Raw genomic sequence first — 21,043 nt, forward strand, 5'->3', positions numbered from 1 at the left:
GGTGCTGCTGGGGCTCAGCCACTCTCCTCCTCTCCCGCAGGCGTGCAGGAACCAGCAGGTCACAGAGATGCTCATTATAGGACAAATGCTCAGATTGCAGAGTAACCTGGGAGCCATTTCCCAACTACTGTGAAAAAGAAGGCGTGAGGAAAGGGCAAAGCTGTCCAGCGGGTTACCCGACACACTACCCAAGCTCTTAATATTCACCTGAGCAGTGATTACTATATGCTTACTACCATGGGATACATGCGTGTATCTAAGAGCTGATCAGCTCCAAACTGAGCTGAGAAGTGGATTGGCAACAAAGGATAACAAAAATGACTCGCTTTAGTCCTAAAAGGACTTCCAAAAGGACGGGCTGGGGCTCAGCCGTAGGAAACTCTTAGGACTTCATCAACGTCAAGGCTGCTCCTTTCAAGGGAGAGAGAGTAAAAGTAGGTTTGTGTTCAGCTGTAAAAGCATTAGTAACTAAAAATAATAGGGATCTCAGGGTTACTTCTGTGGATGAGTTAAAACCCTCGGCTGTTATTTTCTCCTTATCATTTCTTTTAGGATAACTGAAAAGTGTTATTTTTGCTTCTGCATGGATTTAATATTCTTTTATTGAGAAGGCCCTATTTGTTTCTTTCCACTGTCACAGGATGACATCGCTCACCATGACAACTACCTAAGGTGCCTTCCTGCTTCATAAAAGAATTACTTTCTTAAGACGGACTTGTTTTAGAGAGAGGGCCTTCTGATTTCTTGGTATTGTAATATGTCAAAATATAAAAGACAAAAATAGCAAGTTAGAACATGTCGCCCCGATGCAGCAAAGCCCATGGATGCTGACGAAGCACAGAGATAGAAGGTACTTTGCACTGGTTATCACTGGATGAATGTCTTTGTAGGCAAAGCCTTGGTTATCGGAAGCTTTTTACGGCAAGGGCTGAGGCCAAGGGCTAACAGGACAGTCGTGACACAGCTTGAGAAGCAGAAACTTTTCTGGTAGTTTGCAATGCAGTGGAAGAAGAAAAATCCATTTGTAGTGACACAACTCTAGAAGCCAATTCTTTATTAAAAGATCTTTTAAGCATTCCAGTACGGACTTATCTGCTCCACTGTAGCTTTGAGTTGATGAAGATGAACAAACATTAAAAAAAAAAAAAAAAGGCAAAATGGACACTTTTATAAAATGAAGAAGTAGGTGAATTTATGGACACTGATTACACCAAACATAAACATCAAACCACAGGAATTATACACAGTCCTAAGGCAAACTATGTAACGAACGTACGCAATTGCACTTAAGTCTGTAGAAAGTTACGACCCGCTGCTGCCCAAGCACTCAATATCCTGGGTCAAGGGGACACCCTGCTGCATATCTCTGCATTGAGAACAGCACCTTCAGAACCAAGGAATACCCGGAGTGTTGCCATACCATACATTTGGCTTGTTGGGTGAGCGACCAACGGACCTAGTAGTGCCCAACTAGATTTATTTAAGAAAAATTACTATTAAACCAGTTTCACTGGTATCTGTTGTTTTGTGCTTCTCCCTTAGCCTAGAAATCCCAATGCCTTTGACCACAGTGCATCCACCTGCTGAGACAGAAAAGGTGATCTGATACCCCGATCCTGTGGAAGTCAGCGGAAATCCTGCAGTGAGTCGAAGCTCCTCACAATTTTCATTTTCCCCAAGTATGTAAAAAGCAGTAATATTGTTGATTTCTCTCCACACCCCCGTTCTCACCCACAAACTGTGCTCCATGATTATTCTCCAACCCTGAGCTTTTCAACCAAAAGGGACTGATTGTATTGAGGGGACCGCGTGTTAAACAAACTGTTGGATCTCATCCCCATTTCAATCATCTCTTGCACTATGTTCACCTTCCAGAGAGACCAGTACTTCTGAACCAAGGTTGCAAATGACATTTTAGCAAGTTCCCTCTACAAAGCGCAAAACCCCCCTTTCCAGGTGGCAGAGAAACCAAGCTGGAACTCCAGCTGCAGTCTCTACACCTCTGCTAGTAAATCCTCCAGCCACATGAGGCTCCCTGTGCCTTCCATATCCTCACAGTAAAAATGAGTGTATAGCTGGACAGCATTTTTTGCCTTTCTGCACCCACAGCTCACACTCCTGCAGAGCCTGTGCAGTGAGAGATACCACTGCTCCAGGGGGAGTGTTCAGGCAAGAAAATACTCTTACCAGATCCAATGGAGTTCAGAATCCATCCCTAAAAGGGCAGGAAAAAAGCAAACACTTGCTCTGGTTTGCTCAGTAGGTCACCCTTAATGTTCAGTCTGTAATAAACAAAAAATATCATTCTTTTCACTGAAACAAAAGATGCACAGGAAAGACAGGGAGCTAGAGAGCAAACTCTGAGATTCTGTTTCATTTCACTCAAAGTGTAAGACACCTCTAGTGATCCTTCAGTAATAAACCACTCATAGGCAACTGCTGCCGTTAGGACAATTTGCTCTTTGGCCTCAAGTTGCAAGGAGCTCTCTGCCAGGGAAGAGGATTTTGCTGGTCCCTGGGGTGTAAAGCTGGTTGCTTGCAGAGCTGCTAAAGGCAGCAGGAGGCTTCTTGACCAGATGGGAAAAAACCCTAGAAGTACAGCTTCGTCACAGTAGAGCAGTACCTAGCTCTGGTGGAGAACCCTACGCCAAGAGGTTTGCCGGCCGGACATTACCGCAGCACTGCTAATTTGGTCCCCTGGTACCACCCACAACAAACCACTTCCATTTTCCCCAACATGGCTTCACTCCACTGACTTCATAGTCCGTGCACTCCAAGTTCAGTGCCATACGCCTATGTCCTGCTCAACACATGAACGTGTTGGTAAAGCTCACTCTGCCAACACAGTATCAGTGTCAAAACAGCCCCAAATGCAAGGGCAGGGACTTGTTCTAACAACTCTTCAGTGAGAAGTGTCAAATGATGAAAAATCCATCACCCAGGAAATTGGAGGTTTTTCCTGACTTCTTGGAGAAAAACAAGGTTTGGTGCAGTTGCCACTAAATCTTAGGGGAGTTCAGTGTCACCTTGGTAGGAAAAAGCAGTATTGTGATTCAGGAGGCAGAGACCAGCGGCCCTGGTAACGGAGTGTTTCTACACAACGCTGTGCTTTTCAAACTGGCACTCAGAGTCTTGCCATGTGCAGCATGAAGTAAGGAATCCACACAAACCAGTGTGAGGGTACCTCTGTCCTTAATGGAAGGAGGAACAGGCAGCCTACTGGGTCACTTGGCAAAGCATTTCATCTTCATCGGGAGCTCATTTACTTCAGAATGAGATGCAGAAAACTAGAGCGAACAGGCAGGGAATAACCTGCATGTAAGAAATGCATCTCTGTAATCTCCTGTCAGTTACTGATTTGCTTTTGCTTAGAGCAAAACAGCTCGTATCTTAGTTTTATGTATGTGCCAATTTATTTGTGACATTTACTGGTAGCTACACAAAGTGCCTCTTAATACTGGTACGTTTTCAACTTTGAGGTCCCTTCCAATCCCTAACATTGATTCTGTGATTCAATACAATTAAGTGGTTTCAAGGGTAAACCGCACTGCACGCTAAATTCTTTCTCCCGTCCATTTTCAGGCATTTCCGTGTCAGGGGACATCCCTTCACCACAGTACACAATTCTGAAGTTAGCCCTGCTCTGAGCAGGAGGCTAGGCTAGGTGCCACCCAGAAGTCCTTTCCAATCGAAGTTTTTCTGCGATTGGATAAAGGCAGTAATAGCAATCACCAATACATCTTTAGCTAATCATCTTCTATTTTGCAAAGCTTTGTCTTATCCCTTCCTTTATAAAATTTAAAAGAAGTTATTGATGGATCCTTCCTCTGAGAGGATAACCACTCTGTTAGAAAAAATAAAAGCCCCCAACCACTTTTGCTCTCTATGCAATCAGGCAACCAGATAGGGATAAAACAAAAAATGCCCCAAAACCTCCAGTGAGAAGAAAGACTGTCATTTCATGTTACATCTGGGTCAATGTTTAGAAGCTACTCTAACTGCCAGGTCACTCATCAGAGCACCTGCTCTTCATTTGCAGTGTCTGTCATTAGCAGCCTGCATTTAATACCATGTCTTCAGCTTGGCAAGTATCCAGGACTGCTCAAAAAAAAAAAATCAATGTGTATTTGTCAAGAACATCCCCAGCACCCTTGACATCTTCTGTCTGGATAGATGCTACCCAGCCAAACAGGAATGAGCATTTGGAACAGAACAGTGTCGATGGAGCTTGGCCAAATCCCTGCAGCACCAATCAAGCCTGTGTGACACTTGATACCAAAGCCACCCCCACAGCAACTCCCTCTCTAGAGCTGGACTCTAACCCTTCACTGTGCCCAGAGTAAGACTGCTGTGTGCTGTGGTTAACCCTTTGCTTGCCATTTTTGCCACAAACGGGTTGTGGGAATCTTCAAACCTGCCACAGACTGAGAACCTGCTCTCGCCGGTAACAACTAAAAGTGCCTCTCTGCCTCAGGTAAGCAAGGCTGAGCCCACAACCACGGCCAGCAAACATTCAGACTTCAGGTGAAGACTGAAGCCCAACCCTGGGGAAAATCTGGGGAGAGAGAAGGGATTATTATTGTAAACCAGAGATGTGCTCGTTACGGAGGCGTGGGCAACGGCATCCAATATAACAGAGATTTACATATACCGACTCACAAGTTCTTCATACTTATAAATTGAATACACACATTATATACACCATGTAATACACCAAGTGGTGGGACAAAACCAGCGTACTCTCTGAACACCTAGTACTTAATGCTGTCAGTACAGCACTGTGCTCTGCTGGGTGCTGCTAGGCCTTCGACCAGAGGCAAGGAAAACCACGTGGAATGACTGCCTAAGGTGTAACCCTGGGCTAAAAGATGTGTACTTCACACTGGAAAATGAGAATCAGGGCAGGCATCTCAGAAATTTTTCCTTATTGCAAGGTGATTTAGTATCAGGCAACTTCTCTTTCACTTTGTCTTGGAAACACCCATAAAATGAAAAATATTGTGGCAAGCCTGAGAAGAGCCCAATTCTTCTCTGCCCGTATTTCATTGCAACAGGATGACTCGGAGGCCACAGGATCTGCACACCTGATGTGGAGCGGAGGAAGGAGGAGGTCTGAATGAGGCACGCTGGGACAGATCTTCAACTGCTGCCAACACGTCACCTGCAGTCCATGTCACAGCAGCGATACGAGCTGGCTCAGAGCTCTGCCCCTCCCATGCCTCACTGCATGCAGACTCCCTCTGGAAAGGGAAGTGGAAACGCTTCCTTTAAGTATAAAACTACCTTCTGGTGTCTGAATATCTGTCACTTACTAGAAACAATACCCAAAACTTATAAAAACTACCTGATGTTATTATAATTCTCTCTCCTTTCCCTAGCTTGCTTGCTTTGGGCATTTTACAGCTCCCTGTATACCATGAAGAGACACAGGAGATCGCAACTAACTGAAAGAAACCTTCAGTGGAAGGCAGGAAAATCCTCATACATTTATGAAGAACTAAACTCTCCTGTCTGACACATCCAAAGAATCTTGATGAGTAAACTCTTTGAAATTAGCTGGTTTTCTTTAACAAAAAAAAAAAAAAATCAAGTTGATGAGAGTCTCTGGATATCAGAAATGTGCAGCTTTTTCCCTCCTCTGTGCTCCTGTCAAGCACTGGCACACCAAAGAGAAGACAGTGCAAGGGGCTGTTGCATGGTCCACAGAGACCGTACAGGCTTCGGACCCAATGGAGAAACGTTCCCATCTGTCCAACAGCACGTGGCTCCAGCCTGCTCCATCTCCTTGGAGCTAGAGGATCACAGATGATGGCGGTGAGAGCATAAAGCCCTGCAAAGCAGCACTGTCTCAGGAAGTTGTTCAGCTACACCAAATGCCACTGGCATCAGAACCTACACACTTGTGAAACTTTTCCCTCATTTTTCGCCCGCTTCTCTGAAGCACAGGGGAGTTCTGGGTGGCTGCACAGAGAAGGAAGACAACAAACCCTCTTTTTGTCTACCTAAGAACACTGTGCGTTTGTTCCCCCGTGTATTAACATACAAAGAAGCCAGCACGTGGCTCAGAGACTGATTTACACAGCTGCCAGGTAACTAAGGGTCCTGGGTAATAAAAGTAGGTGTGAAACAATTCTGCAACACCTCCAGCCTTAGGTGAAAGCCCAGAGCCTCATCTACGTGAACAAAGTGTCGTGCAGAGCTGCTGGGACTACAACCCCAAAGAAATAGCTGCCTCGATGCCAACTGGAATAAATAAACGCAGCAAAATGCGATCAGCCATAAGCAACAACGGAGCATTACGCACCGAGGGAGCACAGTGGCATCTTCTATAACACCGGGAACAGAAGAGATGGACAAGACACTGAGTCAACCTATGAACAGATGGCTGTGTTCTGTAGCACGCTGTGTCCAGATTACAGCAGGAAACGATAGCTGTGGCAGGTCTTCACGCCCACCTCCCGCTGGAAGCAAAACTGCGGCTGAAGGAGAAGTTGACCTCACTGTTTTTGTACTTTCCCCAGGCTCCAAACGGCACTATGACAACTGTGCTGTTGTCTTCAGTGCCGAACTGCATTGCCTGAGAGAAGAAATGAGTTGTCAGCATAGTCATCTTGCTTGGAAAAGGAAACAAGTGTCTGGCTCCACATGGGACAGCACGCCCTGAGGCCCAAAACTTCCTTGCCCCTTCCCAGCCCTGATGGTGCATTCTGGTATGCCCCAGAGCTTTCCATAGGATATGCCACCATCCAGAACCGCGGTGAGAAACTGGCCATTTCTGTTTATGCTGATGACATATTCAGCCTAGGAATAAACTGCAGTTACAGCCCCACGCAGTTCATGGATTGTGAGCCAAGCAAGTGAACTGAAATTATGCCCAGAAAGGATGTGGCCAGACCCAGGGTAAGGACAAGGCCAGCCAGCGGGACTAGTGAATGTCTCACCACTGTAGCTCAATTCACTCGAATGTGTGGGTTTACACTTTTTTTTTAAAAAACAAACCAATGCAAAACCAACAAGCAGCATTTGGTACCAAGAGAAGCCCTGGCATTACCTGCTCAGTAACAACGCGGGCAGCTTCCGCAGGATCATGGCACTGGTTAATGAAGTCGCAGATCTCCTGACTGTTCACCATGAAGTTAATACCGTCTGTTGTAAGGACCAGGAAGCTGTCGTCTGCATGATGCAACTGCAATAAAGACACACAGTAAGCACAACGATGGAGCAAGCGCTGCAAGGCAAATTAACTGCCTTCATTTTTTTACACTCTGTTGCAAAGCACTTTTTCTGGGGGTGTCACATGCTCTCCTGCTTTCTGTGCAAGGACTAACTGGAACCCCCAAACCCTGGGCTAGCCAAAGGCTGCCCCTTGAATCCTCGAGCACACCCATCAGTCACACAGACTGTGTTCCCTGTACTGCAGGAGAGCTTCCAGTCCTAGGAAGCAGCCCTCTGAAAACACTGAGGCCAAAAGACCAGATCCCTCCATTACACAGTAAACAAAGTGCTTCCTTCAACTGGATTTCAAGGCGCTGCGGCTGTCTCCCTAAACCCCTCAGGCCGCGTGGGTGGTGTTTAATTAGGACCAACTGAATATAAGTTCCCCAGGCCCTGGGAGGTGCATTGGGGAAACATAACAAACAGAATATGAGCTGAGAGGAAAACCTTCCTGCAAAAGTGAAGGCAACTGTGCTGAATACCTTCTGGGTGGTTAATTTGTTTTCCAGACAACTACAGAGCTATGCTAAGATGCATGCAACTGCCCTTTCCTCTTCCCTTCCTCCCAAGTGTGCAAACCTCTATGTATTCTACTTTTTTCGATGACAGCCCATCCATATCCCACCTAGTTCTCAGCGATGGTTTTATATCAGCATGTACCTCAAAATTATTCATTTGACCCCAAGCCCCAGACAGACTAACACCTTTCTATTTCAGTAACAGATATCACATGTTACCTTTCTTCCCTCATCCTATATTTTACTGTGATAAATGGGATTTACAAGTCGATCTGGTTGAATTTAGTATCAGGGCCACATTCTTTTCTGTCCTGTTAGTTGTATTTATCTGAGATTACTTAATTAGAATTAGTCTCTGGTTACTTCACCCCAAATAAATGCTTGGCCATCAGGTTTCACCTGGGCACATGTTGGGTGGGTACTGCCACCTGCATCAAATACCTATGATGCCCCTTAGTCTGAATGTTGCTGTCCCTGTTAACCAGGCCTCTTTTTACCTTAAGCCTTTTTGTTTCTGGCTGGGCTATCACACCACTGTTTTTAAGATCCAAATCTCCTATGCTCCGCGTCATTGCAAGTCTACCATTCACATGAGGTTGTCCCAAACTGTTCCAGGCAATGAAGCCACCACATTTCTTAATCCTGTAGAGAGGCGCAAAAGAAAAAGTGAGTATGAGTTACTGCTTCACACCATTACCCCCGTCTCTATCTACAATTTCTGTCACTAGCTACTGATGTGGAATGGGGTATGGACGACCTAAGATGGGAGACAGAGGGTTGGCTTTTCCTGTTTGAAGGGCTCCACAGAAGGGATGCTGCTTGGTGGGCTGAGTCCTGACCTGGGAACACTAGTGTATTTCTTCATGTCTTGGCTCTAACTTGGCACAAGTCTTGGACAAGCCTGAACCACGTGGTCACGGTTCTGCGACCGAGTCCTAGCTATGCTGATCTTACTGCTGACAGTTTACGCTCATGCAGGGCTTTCCACGTCCCTGGACCTCTAAACAGAACCAAATGAATTAACTGGAGCTGTGCCGCTTTCTGCCACCTCAGAGGTGGTCTTGGGAAGTCACGTTCAACTCTCTGCTTTCTTCCAGGCCCAACCCTGCAGCAGAACACAAGTACATGCTGACCGAGGCCATGTCCTGGGAAGCCACATCATCAGCCAACAGGTACCTTTCCTTCTCCTCCTTTCTTTCTGGAGTATGGTCAATGGTGAGTTTCATGGCCTTTCCTTTTCGACACAGCAGAGCACGACTGTCTCCCACACTTGCCACAACCAGCTCAATACCGTCCCGGAGCAGAGCCACTGTTGCAGTGGTCCCAGAGTTCATCAGTGTTGCTATAAATGTCATACCAAAGAAAGAGGTTTTAGCAGTGCCTTGAAGCATGGGACCATTTATAACAGCAAGTTTCAATTGGTAAAATGAAGACAACTTGTACTCTACATTACCAGTAAGTAACTGCTTTTAAGTTTAAACTAAATCTACATATATAAAAAAAATACAGCAAACATGCATGCATGTAGGATTGAGGGGAGAGAGAGGAAGTGGAAAGGGTAAATATTTCTGTGCAACAACATGGCTCCATGCAAAGAGGGCAAGTGGAATAAAAGCAGTACAAGGTACAGTGGCTTCCTTTCAGCTTGTAATAAATAGTTTTTCCGTCCCACTAGCTCACCTCAAGTTACAGGGTTATTGTCCTTATCCCTGGGCACAGTGACTGCATGGGTAACCCACCATAAAGCTGATGGCTCTTCCCTTCTGTTAGGTGGTGAACTATTGAGCAGTAGTAATTGTAGCTCCATGTAGTTCACCAGAAGAGAAACACCGGATTTCTCCTTGACCCCAGTCTGTGGGGTCCTCCCATTGCTGTCAGAGTTGTTACAATCTCCCTCTGCTTTCCCCAGCCTTGCCAAGAGATGAAGGGTTCAGCCAACAGGTTGCCGGCTTTTCTCAGAAAGGGATGCTGCTCCCTTCAGACCCTGTCAACTTCCTGGAGGTCCCAGCGCAAAGGGGAAGCTGGATTCTGCCTTGCCTCATGCCTGCAAACCGATACGGTCAGCTGGCAGTGGCTCTCTGCCCTGGGCACTGGTGGGATCACTTGACAGGGGTGCACAGCGACTGCCTAGAGGGCAAAACAGAGCCCTAACTGCTGCCTGCCTTCTCTTACAGGCTAAGGGAGTGAGCTGAGCTGACTGACTGTGTTCAGGGACTTGGTTGGATTAATTGGTGCAAGTAAATTTAAGGGCTTCTCATTTCGATTTCTACAATGGTCTGGAAAAAAAGGTGCTTCAAAAGGAGAAATGCGAGTCTGCCTATTTCAGAAAGGAGCTGCAGTTTTATCTGTGTTGAAGGAAATGCCAGAAGAACTGCCCAGCTTTCCTTTTTTTGGTTTGCCTTTTGGAAGGAGCAGTCCCATTGTACAGTTAGTGTCTTCCCTTCCTGCAAGTGATGCAAAGGTAACCCAGTGAGAGGTGCCTGGAAAGCAGTAACTCCTGCCATCTTGAGCTATTACAGTAAAACGTCTGGCCAGGACAAGCTATTGCCCAGAACACATTTGCATTCACAGCCAATGCAAATCCCCTTGAAAGGCCTTCTGTAGCTCTCCTGCATTCTGGCATTTTCCAGTTTCTCCAGGTTTTAAAAGCAAGCCAATTCGAGGGGGGTTTTGGGCTAACTTAGGAATGAGAATCCCCAGTTATATTCCCGTTTTCACATGACTATCAGTTAAAGATCTTTCCACCACCGCTCCTGCAGAGCTCAGCGACAGCTACATGCACTCCTACCTCTGGCCCTGCCGCCCTGACCCTGGAGAGGCGGGATGGATCTGAGACAGGACTGTGCATTTGAGCTGGAGGAAAGCCAGCCCCATCTCTGACCAGCTGCCGGCAAACTGCATACAAGCAGCACGACCCCCTACGTCCTACAGAAACAGAAATGCTCTGGGATCTTGGTGACATCTTTCCCCAGCCCTGCAAGGTCTCAGCACCCCGTAAGTAAAACAGGGTTGGGAGTAAACTGAAGTGCACAGAGCCCTGAAAGATGCATTGAGCCTTGTTGTGCAGGGAAAGCAGTGAGCTGATGAATTAAAAAAAAAGTAGCAAAACAGTCTAAACTAAGCTTGTGTCACTGTGTAAAACAGGTATTGTTACTGCAGTGAGGACCTGGTTTAGCTATACACTTAAACAACACGTTAGTCGTGAACATCAGCCATGGTGACCTAGGTCAAATCTTGGACTACGTTATGGCTGCCATGCAGCTACAATATTCAAAACTATTTAGATGCTGGTAGCTTCTGATTGTTCAGGTAAGCACTGACATCCTGTTTCTACTCTGAAGCAAGGACTAGTCCAGTGCAGGCTCACTTTGAGGCACATTATGAAAGTAAGATGCTAACAAGTAGCAGTGCGATTAGAAATTTTAGTAGGACCAGTAAAATACCTGTTTTAGCCAACAGTTAAAAGAAGTGAAATGAAGAACTTACATAAAACTATCTTTTTATTTCACAGAAAATACATTGTATTTAGACATTAAAATTAATGCAGAACTGCCATTACTCTCCCATTTCATTCCTTGGTTTTGGAACTATGCTGACAAACATAAGCAGTTTCTGAAAAAGTCAAGATCCGTAGTCTTTAACTCACAAATGACTGGGAACATTTGGACATTCAGGTGAATCTGCATCTTTCAAGTGCAAATTCTCAAAGCCAAAAGAGCTGCTATCGCAAAATCAAGGGATGGTACTAAAGAACAAGCCAAGATACTGCCCAGAATTGTGGTAATGGTCATAGTGACTTCAGCTTTATATAAGTTTATTAGTTAAATAGCACTCCTGGAAAAATGAAGCTGCTCATGCTTTCTTCCTTGGAACCAGTTCATGATCTGGGTATGGGTGCAAAAACAAGGATGCAGCTAGACTACACGTTATGTGATTTCTAGCACAGCTCGAAAACACAGGAATGATGATGGGATAACATTTCTAATGCGTTTCTGCAACTGCTGCTAGGTTATTTAATAATATCAAAATATGTTGCATCAGCATATATATAGGTTTTAACAATTAAAGTTTATTTTGTTTTCCTAACAATATCACTATAAAACTAAGATCTTTCAATAGGTTCTTAACACTCACTGGACAACTTCTACTGCAAGTCATCTCAACTAATGTGACAAAGAAGATGTGGGAACCTTCCAGTAGTCCAGGCTAGGAACCGCCGGACTCCTTCACCTGAGACAAAATTAAGCAGATCTCTCTTTCCACTGAAGCCCAGCATATAGTGTCCAGGGCCTCCAGTTCTAGAGCTGCTGACCAGGTACAGTGTCTGCCACAAATAACACGCACACAGAGGCAAATAGGAAATTCACCCAGGGACTTTGTTCAAACAAAATACAACTGCAACACTGGAGATGAAAGAATAAGAGCTGCAGAACAGGGGAAGCAGTCACTCTTGGATTTGCCTGCACTGTTTCTTGCAGGTTGTATAGGAAGTACTTGAGGCTTACACGTGCATCTTTGGCCACAGATAAATCGGCCTTCATATTTCTGGGGAATTGCCACCGTTCTCGCCTTCTTGCTAAAACTGTGTGACAAAACCAGATTAAATTCAGCCAAAATAAAAGCTACATTTTTTTTTTCCTGTGGAGGTAAGTGACCAACCAACAAATCAATCAAAGAATTGTATCAATGCCAGAGGGCCGGCTGTCTCATATATGGCAAGAGTGGCCACTCTGAAGAACATCTTCAGTACAGAATACGGCCCAATCTGTTTCCTCAAGGCAATTTATTTATTTTTATATATATATTTATATATAACACAAAAATGGGGAGTTCAAACCAGTGCCAACTAAAACAGGGCCATCTTAAAGGCACTGAATAGAAGCATATGAATCGTTCTGACCCATGAGAAAATATGCAAAATAAATGCTCCTTTAATATTGTAATTAGTATCTTCTAACTTGATTAGATAATAATCAGGGCCCTTGGATAAAAAGGCTGCCTTTGTAACATTGATGGATTTATGAAATATTTAAGTAAATTTCTGCAGCTCTCCCTTTTCTTCAGTGTTGCAGGTTAACATTCAAAGAAATAAAAACCATGTTTGAATGGTAACTTAAAAGAACAAAACCAAAACCCAGTACTTCTTAAATTTAGTTATTTTTAAATAACTTTTGCTGTTTGCTCAGCATAATAAGATTCCAGGAGTGCCTTTCAAATACAGATACATCAGTTAATACCTGGTTATGTTTTAATAAGATGGCTATTCCAGAAGTGAGTGGCCAATGTGACTAGAGTTGGATGCACTGAACATGGAGGTCGATGGAAAGACTCTCTGTTGTTTCCCCCAAGTAGTGGATCGCAGTGAACAGAAGCAGTAGCAGTACCTTGTAGGAAGGCACTAGGCCAGGAGAGGGTTTGTCTTACATTTCTCCAGAGAGATGCTCAAATTTCCTCAAGCACATGATTCACTTACTTCTGTCTTTGCTGAGAAAAGCTATTCAGCCTTTACATTTCAGTTTTTATGGCTGGTCAAAAAATATCAGAAAATTCCATCCATCTGTTAACAGCTGTCCCATGGATAATGACATATTTGTTGGATGTGAGCTTCCTTTATTGTGTCCTATACCTAAATTTAGCAGTGATTTAAAAGTGACTGGATATATTTAAATGCATGGAAGTGAATGAAAATGCATTTTTGAAGAGAGATCAAACACCATGCTTCAGGGCTCAGGCATAGCTCTAAGCTGTTAATGATTAGAAAGGATTTAGGCAAAGGACAGATTATCCCAGATCTGCCTACAGCGAGTTTCTTATGTTTTTGTGTGAAACAACAGGTACTGCTCACTGTCAGAGGGGATACTGGACCAGTCTCCAGTGGGCCAGTAGAGCACCCCAACAGCACTAGTGAACTGCACACCAGACACAGTAGCAGTACCTGGAACATATACCTTTTTTTTTAATTGAAAGCTCACAGAAACTATTATGCTATGTATTTTCCATCTATAATTTCAAATATTCTGTAATTGTAAAGTGACCTACAAAGGGCCGAGCCCTTGAAGGCATAGCGAGGTGCTCCAGCAAGGCACGTCTCTAGTTCTGTTAAAATTTGGGCCATTATAGGAGGTTTTTACCCCTTAAATAGTACCATAAACAATGCCTCAAACAAAATCTATGCAATTTTCGCTACAGGGATTTGTCCCAGGACTTATGTTCCTTCAAACAGCCAGGCACATACTTTCAAAGCTGGTAATGTGTTAGTAAAGACCTGGACACCCTGAACATGCATTATTTTTTTTGCAGATACGGTGAAAGGAGCAAACCCTGGCAGGGACATCTACTGGAACAAGACTAAGCTATTGTCTTCCACTTCGTCAGCTACATCCAGGTTTCAAAAGGAGGTCAGTGTCTTGGGGAGCATCCAGCGTATCCCAGATACCCAGTGTTACACAACCAGCCACCATTTTCAAGATACTTTAGCAACAGTCTTGACTGTCACATCTAGAATAGCCACAATCAGAAATTTTGCTGGCAAACTGAAATCAGTTTGGAAGTAGGCTTCTAACAAGGATACATGCCAAGCATTCACATTTTATGTAACTTTCAAAACAGCAGCAACAACAAAAATATCCACACCAAGCAGTTAACATAGTATTGCATTATTTTAACAACAGATATGCAAAAAGTTTAATTTGTTCAGAAATCCATGCTTGTCTTTGCACCTTGTTACTCCACTCTGCCTTATAGCTTGATTTTCAGCTGGGTAACCAGTCAAGAGTACTGGGCACTTTTAGATCCCACTGGCTCCTGCAAGAGCTTGCAGGTGCTCAGCCTATCTGAGAAACATTGGGTGTTTGCCAGAGCGTGGCCCCTGTGGATGTTTGACGCTGCTTTTGCCCTCTATTTTGCTTGACCTCAAGCTTTTTTAATGAAGAGGGTTTGTCCAGTATCTTGGTAACTGTTACATAAATTTGCTGGCATTTGCATTATATTTCATTAAGCAGCACCAGTTAGTTAAATGATATAAAAAAAATCCTATAAGCAGTTTCAAAATGCTCAGCTTGCTGCACAACTTGTATGTCAAATGTCAGAAGTACTTAGTCTCTAGACATACATACAAGAACTTGATTCAGCCAGGCCTAAGGATTCTAAAAGGGCTGGTGCCAGCTTTACCACAGCCTTACCACAGCCAACCTTGTTTTCCCTCTTCACTGCTTTTCTCCCTTTCACACTCAGCTACTCCTGTGATTCTGTTTGTGCAGAAGCAATATCAACGGTATTAATTTTGGGTTATGTTCCTCCTCAGGAGCAGCAGCCAAGTTAGAAAAGGGAACTTTTGATACTGTTGCTTTTAACCCACAGGAATAACAGCTTTAAAACAAACCCCAAAAACAAAAACCCCAACAAGAAAAAACAAACCAAACCCCCCTCCAGCTTTCTCACACAGTAAAGTTATGCTCCTTGCAAATCTAAATCAGTCTTTGCTAACTTGACAAACACTTTTCTTGACAGAATCACGTTAAGAGAAATTCACTGATGATTATGCTAACGTTCAGTTTAGTAACTCCCCTGGTAAATTTGATTTAGACTTTTTATAGCTCTTTCATTTTAAGGAGGTAAAGCATAATTGTTTCATTTGCAGTAAGTGATCAGAGCAAAATCCTATGTTAAGTAAAACTGTTTTCAAGCGTTTTGCTAGACATTTTACTACAAAATTACTGAGCAAATAAGAAAAACCTTATTCTCCACAGCCCTATGAGTAGAATATTTTTTTCACCTACCATCAGCAGACAGATGAGCATGCCTTTCATATGCTTTGTTTATTTCTAGAAATGCTTTGTTCAAAACATTTTCCAAGTTCTTCTCCTGAGCAAGAAATTCTCTGGAAACAAACAAGCAAACAAAAAAATAAATTTCTTTCCAAGAAATATGTATCTTGATCAATCTCTTCCATAGCCTTATCTCCTCCCTGCATGCATTGAATAATGCTGGGTTTCAGTGAAAAGGCAACATGGTTTTACTAATGACCTGCACTGGAAGCGTAATCCTGTAATTTTGCAAATAGATAAAATTCCTCTTCCAACACCCAGGGATGTGACATAGAGATATAGAAGAGTGGAAGCAAGCCATAGGTCAGCGATCAGTGACCTCTTCTGAAAACAGTCAATTCACACTCTGTGTTCCCAGCCCTTTCCTGGAAGGTGGGTACAACCATGTTTTCCTCTCTTATCTTTGCAGGCTTGCTCAATGAGGCAGGCATCACACAGAATAAGTAGTTCATAGAGTTCATAGCATGTCTGTTGTAATGGACTGTTCCAGTCCGGTTCCTGCTGCCCCGTTGGGTTAGGTGGCTATAGAACCTAGGAGAATTAGCGACAGTGTATGACCCACCACTTCCCTTTCAGTCCTACAGAAGGAATCTCTACTGTAACTCATTTGACACACGTTCACTTGATGCACACTTACTTAATATATTTTTCCATGTACTTATCACAGAAGTCTGCTGCTGCTGCCCCGCCATGTCCATCGTATACTGCAAAGTATAGGACATCCTCTGTCAGCTGAGCATAATCAAACCGGTCTTCATTTTCCTTGCGCTTCCCGATATGGCTAGCGCAGCCCACGTTGGCCAGGCTGACTTTTGGAATCGGCTTCCCGTACTTTATGCTTGGTGGGAGGAGAATAGGTTCGTCAATGCGATTGTCCCAGATGCCAAAGGTGTCCCATGTAGTAGGTCGCCCGCTCCCGTCTGGATCGAAGCGGGAAGCACGGCGCTCGGAGGTGGAGCTGTAGCAGGCGGCTGTCGGACGCTTCTTGTCTTGCAAGAGGCGGGACGTCAGCACGGCTCTCCTTCTTACTTGATACCCTCCGTTTCGTACCAAATTAATTAAAGTAGCTGTTGACATAACTTGTCTTCACAGAGATTCGTAGGAATAAAAGATAAGCAGCTGCTGGAATGTCTTCGAGAACAAAGAGAGAACTGATCAGGAAGCACGAAGCACAGGAAGGGGAATATTCAGTTACATCATTCAGGAAACAATGTCACCCCCAGAGCCCGCTAATCATGCACAGCCCAGCACTGCCCAGAAGAAACTACAGAGCGATCTGCATGACTCACCGAGAAACAATTCTACACGGACCAGCCCACATCTAATGGGGAGTACTGCAGCTAGATCAAGGTAAGGCATTTCTGCTGGCCACCTGCATGATGATATCCTGAATTTTCAAAGGTTGAAAAGGTTGCGATGGAGCAAGTGCGAGTGATAATGACTTTGCTTCATGTCAGTTAAAATCTGAATATGTGACAATATCAGGTAAGGTCGTGAAAATGAGCTTATCATGCATGCTCTTCAAACAGTTGCTGAAACATCCGCACTGTGACTCCCACGGGGGAAAGGCAGGAGAAATATATTTGCTTAGATTTTAATGAATTTTTTTCATCTGCACATGATATTTGCTTCTGTCACATTTATTGAGGATTTGAACGATACTTTTCAACACAGACCCGTGAAGTGAATTGTGATTTCCTTAGGCTATGTAAGAACGACCATTAAGAATGTATCCATGGACATACACAAACTTCCCCCCCAAAAACCCTGTGCAGCTCTTTGCTGGTTTGTCTGGCCTGAAGTTCTCTGCCACCTGACCCTGAAATGGGCTCCCTTGGCTAACACAGGCAAGCAAGATCTTCTGCTGGCTTCTCATATCTCTTTTCCAGCCCAGATAAATTTAACACACTGCTTGGCTCAGCACAGATCAGAATTCACTACTGATGATTCATCTAGCATGCTGAAAAATTAGGAAAGATTGGCTTATTTAACCTTTTGCAGAGTATCGCCCAACTTGATGAAAGTCTAACAGGCTGGGATGCAGTCTGTAGTAAGTCCATGTTGTTGCACCACAGTAATTTGAACTGGACCATCAGATCACTGTAACTAACCACACTAAATTTTAAGTCAGAGATTTCTAACTTAATTGCTCGAAGTTTGCCGAGAGCAAAATTATGAGCGAAAGGTATTATATGCCTAATAAAGGAATTTAAAATATGCAGGATCACAGTGAATGCCAAAAAAAAAAAAAAAAGGACGGCAGGGTGGTCTGACATAATCGAGCAGCAAAGAGCAGCACATATAGCCCAGAGACGCTGTAATTCTGGGCTGGAGTGCCTTGCTGTTGTACTTTCCCCATGCCAATCACAACTGCATCTGTAGATCTGAAATGTTTGTTAAAACTACCTTTTTAAAGCACTAGACAAAATCTGTGTGCTTGCAAAAACACACAATCAAAGGTAACTTAATAAGTGGTTGCTTTAGCAGAAAATGGCTGTGATGTGAGCTTTCTAGAGGCCTCCATTAAACGTGTTGTTCACAGCTCAAAGCATGTTGCTTTAGATGCTCTTGGTTTACCTTTCATGCGGTTCTTCGATGACGAAAGGTTTCTTTCCTTAGCACTTAGAGAGTAACTGCCAACTTGATAAAAGGCCGAACGTGCTGGGAATCACTGTTGCACCAGACGAATGTGGGCTAGGCCACCAGGTGAGTGGAACTGACCACTTGGAATTTTAAGGTTTTCCGTTTTATTGCGGGGTGATGGCAACATCAACTCCTTATTTCAGTATATTTACAGGTATCTAAAACCTGATTCACTTTCTGAGTTGCTTTTTCTTTTCTGTTACCCTTGACTTGTAACAACAGTACCTTAACTTCCTTCTGTGAAACATGGCACAACCAAATTGAAACCTGCTGATTACCAACCACGCTTGGTTTCACTTCTGTCAGCTTGAAAGGAGAACATGAAATGTTACCTATATTTAGACTTCCCAGTATGCACAGCGTAAATCAGAGGATAAATCCAAAATCCCACGCTAATTAATGCATTTGTTCCCTACCAAATTCAACTCTCAAAAATGCCTTTTTTTCCAGGCAAGTATAAATACTGACAACCGTTTCGCTTTTCAAGTGTCTCTGCAAGTCAGGAGTAGGAACCTGATCTTTAGTTTCTGTGATGTAAATAGCCACGCTTTCAGCTGGACATATAACAAGTCTGTGCTTTCCTAACGGATATGTTTGCAAACACAGGGCAAACCTATCTGGGCAAAACAAGACCAAGGTATTGGAAAGGGGGGCACTGGTGTTAAAGCCAAAGTCCAAGGCTGTTGTAGATGGCAATCTGTTTTGAAGTGCTCCATCTGATCCTGTTACTCTGTACACATTTAACGTAAAGAAATAGTTCCTGCAGACAGATATGGAAACAAAATGCTTAAAGCGAACCAAGTGAGTGATTAAACTGTAGTTCAATATGCACGGTGCCCTTTTTACAGGCTGGCTGCTTCTTGGCAGATGGGAATTTTCCAGACTGCAAGAAAAGCGGAAAAAAAAAGAAACCCGGAAGAAAGGGAAGGCATGCCTGCTGCCCCAGGGGATTAAATGTATTTTAAAAGGAATTTAAAACTCTGAACACGTATAAGTTCACTTGCACTGCATGCTTTCCAAACCCCACAGCTGTGGGCAGCACTGTATGTTTCTGTATGTTAAGCCTGTCTTCAAGCAGAGGCTTTTTTTAAATCTGTGACAATATAATCTCACCCCCTGCCTAGATAATAAACTGCACAGACAGCAGCAATTTAAAGAGGTTTCTGCTGCTATTTACTAATTACAAATTAGGCCACAAATCAGGACTGCCTGAGCTAGGACGGGTTTACTCTACGTGTATAACAGCGGTTTGAGCCTCGGAGGACAGACTGACGTAACCAGCACAGCTCTCTTCTCCAGCGCAAGCCCCTCCGTGACGGGCGAGGTGTCCCCGCCGCTGCCTGCTCCTCCCGGCCGCGGTGGAGGGGGGCGCAGAGGGACGCGCGGGCGGGTCAGAGGCCGCCCCTCACTCCCCCACTGCCGCATCCCCGGCCTGAGGGCGGGAGCGCGGGCCGGGACTCGGTCCCCCCCCCGCTGCCCCATCTCCGCGGGCGGACAGCGCAGAAAGCCCGCGCGGCAGCCGCAGCTGGAGGGGGAGGGAACGCGGAGAAGCGAGGCAGGCCCGTAAGCCCCAGCACGGCGGAGCAGCCCGCGGCGCTGCCCCGCCGGCCGCTCCCCCGGAGCCCCGTGGTGTCCGTTTGTTTCCTCTTTCCCTCCCTCCCGCCCGCTGCTCCCGCCGGGGCTGCCGGCTTTCCCCTGCCCAGGCTCCTGAGACTGCACCTGCAGCCGAAACGGGCGAGCGGAGGGAGAAGTTTCCGAGCCCTGGCTCCCCGCCCCGCTCCCCGCGGCGGCCGGGGGCACCCGCCCCTCCCCTACCCCCACTCCCACCCCAGGCCCCGGGCAGGCTGGGCCGTGAAGGGGCGCCGGCGCTAAACGTCGGCGCGGCCGCAGGGCCGCCTCGGGGTGGGGGCGACGGCCCTTACCTCCTTCTGCGCCCGGACAGCCGGCGGCGGCGGGAGCTGCGCCCCAGCGGTACGAGCGCGGCGCCTCCCCGAGCAAGGCTGCAGCGGCGCGGGCCCCGCTCCCGCCCGCTGCCTTTTCCCCCGGCCCCTCCCCGCCGGCCCGCCGCAGCCCGCCGGGGCCAATCGGGCGGCGGGGGGGGCCGTGCCGCCGCAGCCCTGCCTCCCGCCGTCCCCAATGGCGGCCGCCGCGGCGGCCAAGCCTCCCCTACCGCCCCCGCCCCGCCCGTGGGCCGTGAGGGACCGCGGAGGGCCGGGCAGGGGAGGCCGGCAGCCGGCGAGCCGGGGAGAGCAAGGCCCCGAGGCGGCCTTGCCGGGGGCGTTGTGGCGGCCCCGCGCCTGCCTTCCCGCCACGCCTCGCCTCGCCTTTCCAGCGGAGGCGGCTCTTGTCTCCGTGCTCGCCCTCGCAGGGGCGAGGGACCGGAGGAGGGAGACCGGTATGGCCTTGGCCGAGGCCAAGGCGTCGGGTGGTGGCGATGCCCCTGCACAGCCCCTGTTCGCGCTCCGCCGCCTCCCTCGCCCCACGAAGCCAGCGCGGCCCGGTGGAGAGCCCGTCTGCAAGGACGTGCGGGCTGTGCCTGCAGCTGCTGCACATGGGCTGCTCAGGGGAGCTCTGGAAAAAAGTTGGCATTGTTAAGGAAGCACATGGTAACAGATGTAAAATACAGTCGAGTGTGTTGCTCCAAGGCGGCTGTTCCTATGAAAAACACCACTCCTGCTGCCTCCTTCGCATCTGACCCGTGTCCAAATGGCAGTTTAAAGAGATCATTTGCATGGCGCTGTGCTACTGACACAGTCTTTGACCTTTGACGCAGTCTGGCAAATCGGATGACTCTAATTACAAAAGCCTTTGGAACACACCTTCCCGTTGACCTCACGCTGT

General features: G+C 46.0%; 1 protein-coding gene and 1 long non-coding RNA gene across 3 annotated transcripts; one reads left to right on the forward strand and one right to left on the reverse strand.

Moving 5' to 3' along the window:
* Nucleotides 1–1,039: 1,039 nt before the first annotated feature.
* PPM1K (protein phosphatase, Mg2+/Mn2+ dependent 1K) lies at nucleotides 1,040–20,226 on the reverse strand. 2 transcript variants are annotated; one of them, XR_011048344.1, is made up of 8 exons: nucleotides 20,125–20,226; nucleotides 16,197–16,690; nucleotides 15,512–15,612; nucleotides 8,910–9,075; nucleotides 8,231–8,375; nucleotides 7,052–7,186; nucleotides 6,305–6,577; nucleotides 1,040–5,240 (listed from the first exon to the last, which is right to left on the reverse strand). XR_011048344.1 is itself a non-coding variant. In XM_068402618.1 (7 exons), the coding sequence occupies exons 2-7, from the start codon at nucleotides 16,634–16,636 to the stop codon at nucleotides 6,446–6,448; spliced, it is 1,119 nt and encodes a 372-aa protein (XP_068258719.1). In that variant the 5' UTR covers nucleotides 16,637–16,690; nucleotides 20,125–20,226; the 3' UTR covers nucleotides 1,040–6,445. The 2 variants fall into 2 exon arrangements, 1 of the variants encoding a protein (XP_068258719.1); XM_068402618.1 differs by having other exon boundaries at nucleotides 1,040–6,577.
* On the forward strand, nucleotides 16,617–19,344 carry LOC137664523 (uncharacterized). Its single transcript, XR_011048345.1, has 3 exons — nucleotides 16,617–16,909; nucleotides 18,179–18,265; nucleotides 19,051–19,344. It is a non-coding gene; the product is annotated as an uncharacterized lncRNA (long non-coding RNA).
* Nucleotides 20,227–21,043: the final 817 nt, after the last annotated feature.

This window comes from Nyctibius grandis, chromosome 6 (assembly GCF_013368605.1).
Source record: "Nyctibius grandis isolate bNycGra1 chromosome 6, bNycGra1.pri, whole genome shotgun sequence".
Classification (NCBI taxonomy): domain Eukaryota; kingdom Metazoa; phylum Chordata; class Aves; order Nyctibiiformes; family Nyctibiidae; genus Nyctibius; species Nyctibius grandis.

What these genes read in the sequence shown, in the direction of transcription:
- PPM1K (XM_068402618.1), bottom strand. Translation starts at nt 16,636, where the DNA reads ATGTCAACAGCTACTTTAATTAATTTGGTACGAAACGGAGGGTATCAA. An exon ending in TACATGGAAAAATATATTAA is followed by an intron (nt 15,613 to 16,196) that starts GTAAGTGTGCAT and finishes GTTTGTTTCCAG; the next exon opens with AGAATTTCTTGCTCAGGAGA. An exon ending in TGCTCATCTGTCTGCTGATG is followed by an intron (nt 9,076 to 15,511) that starts GTAGGTGAAAAA and finishes TGACATTTATAG; the next exon opens with CAACACTGATGAACTCTGGG.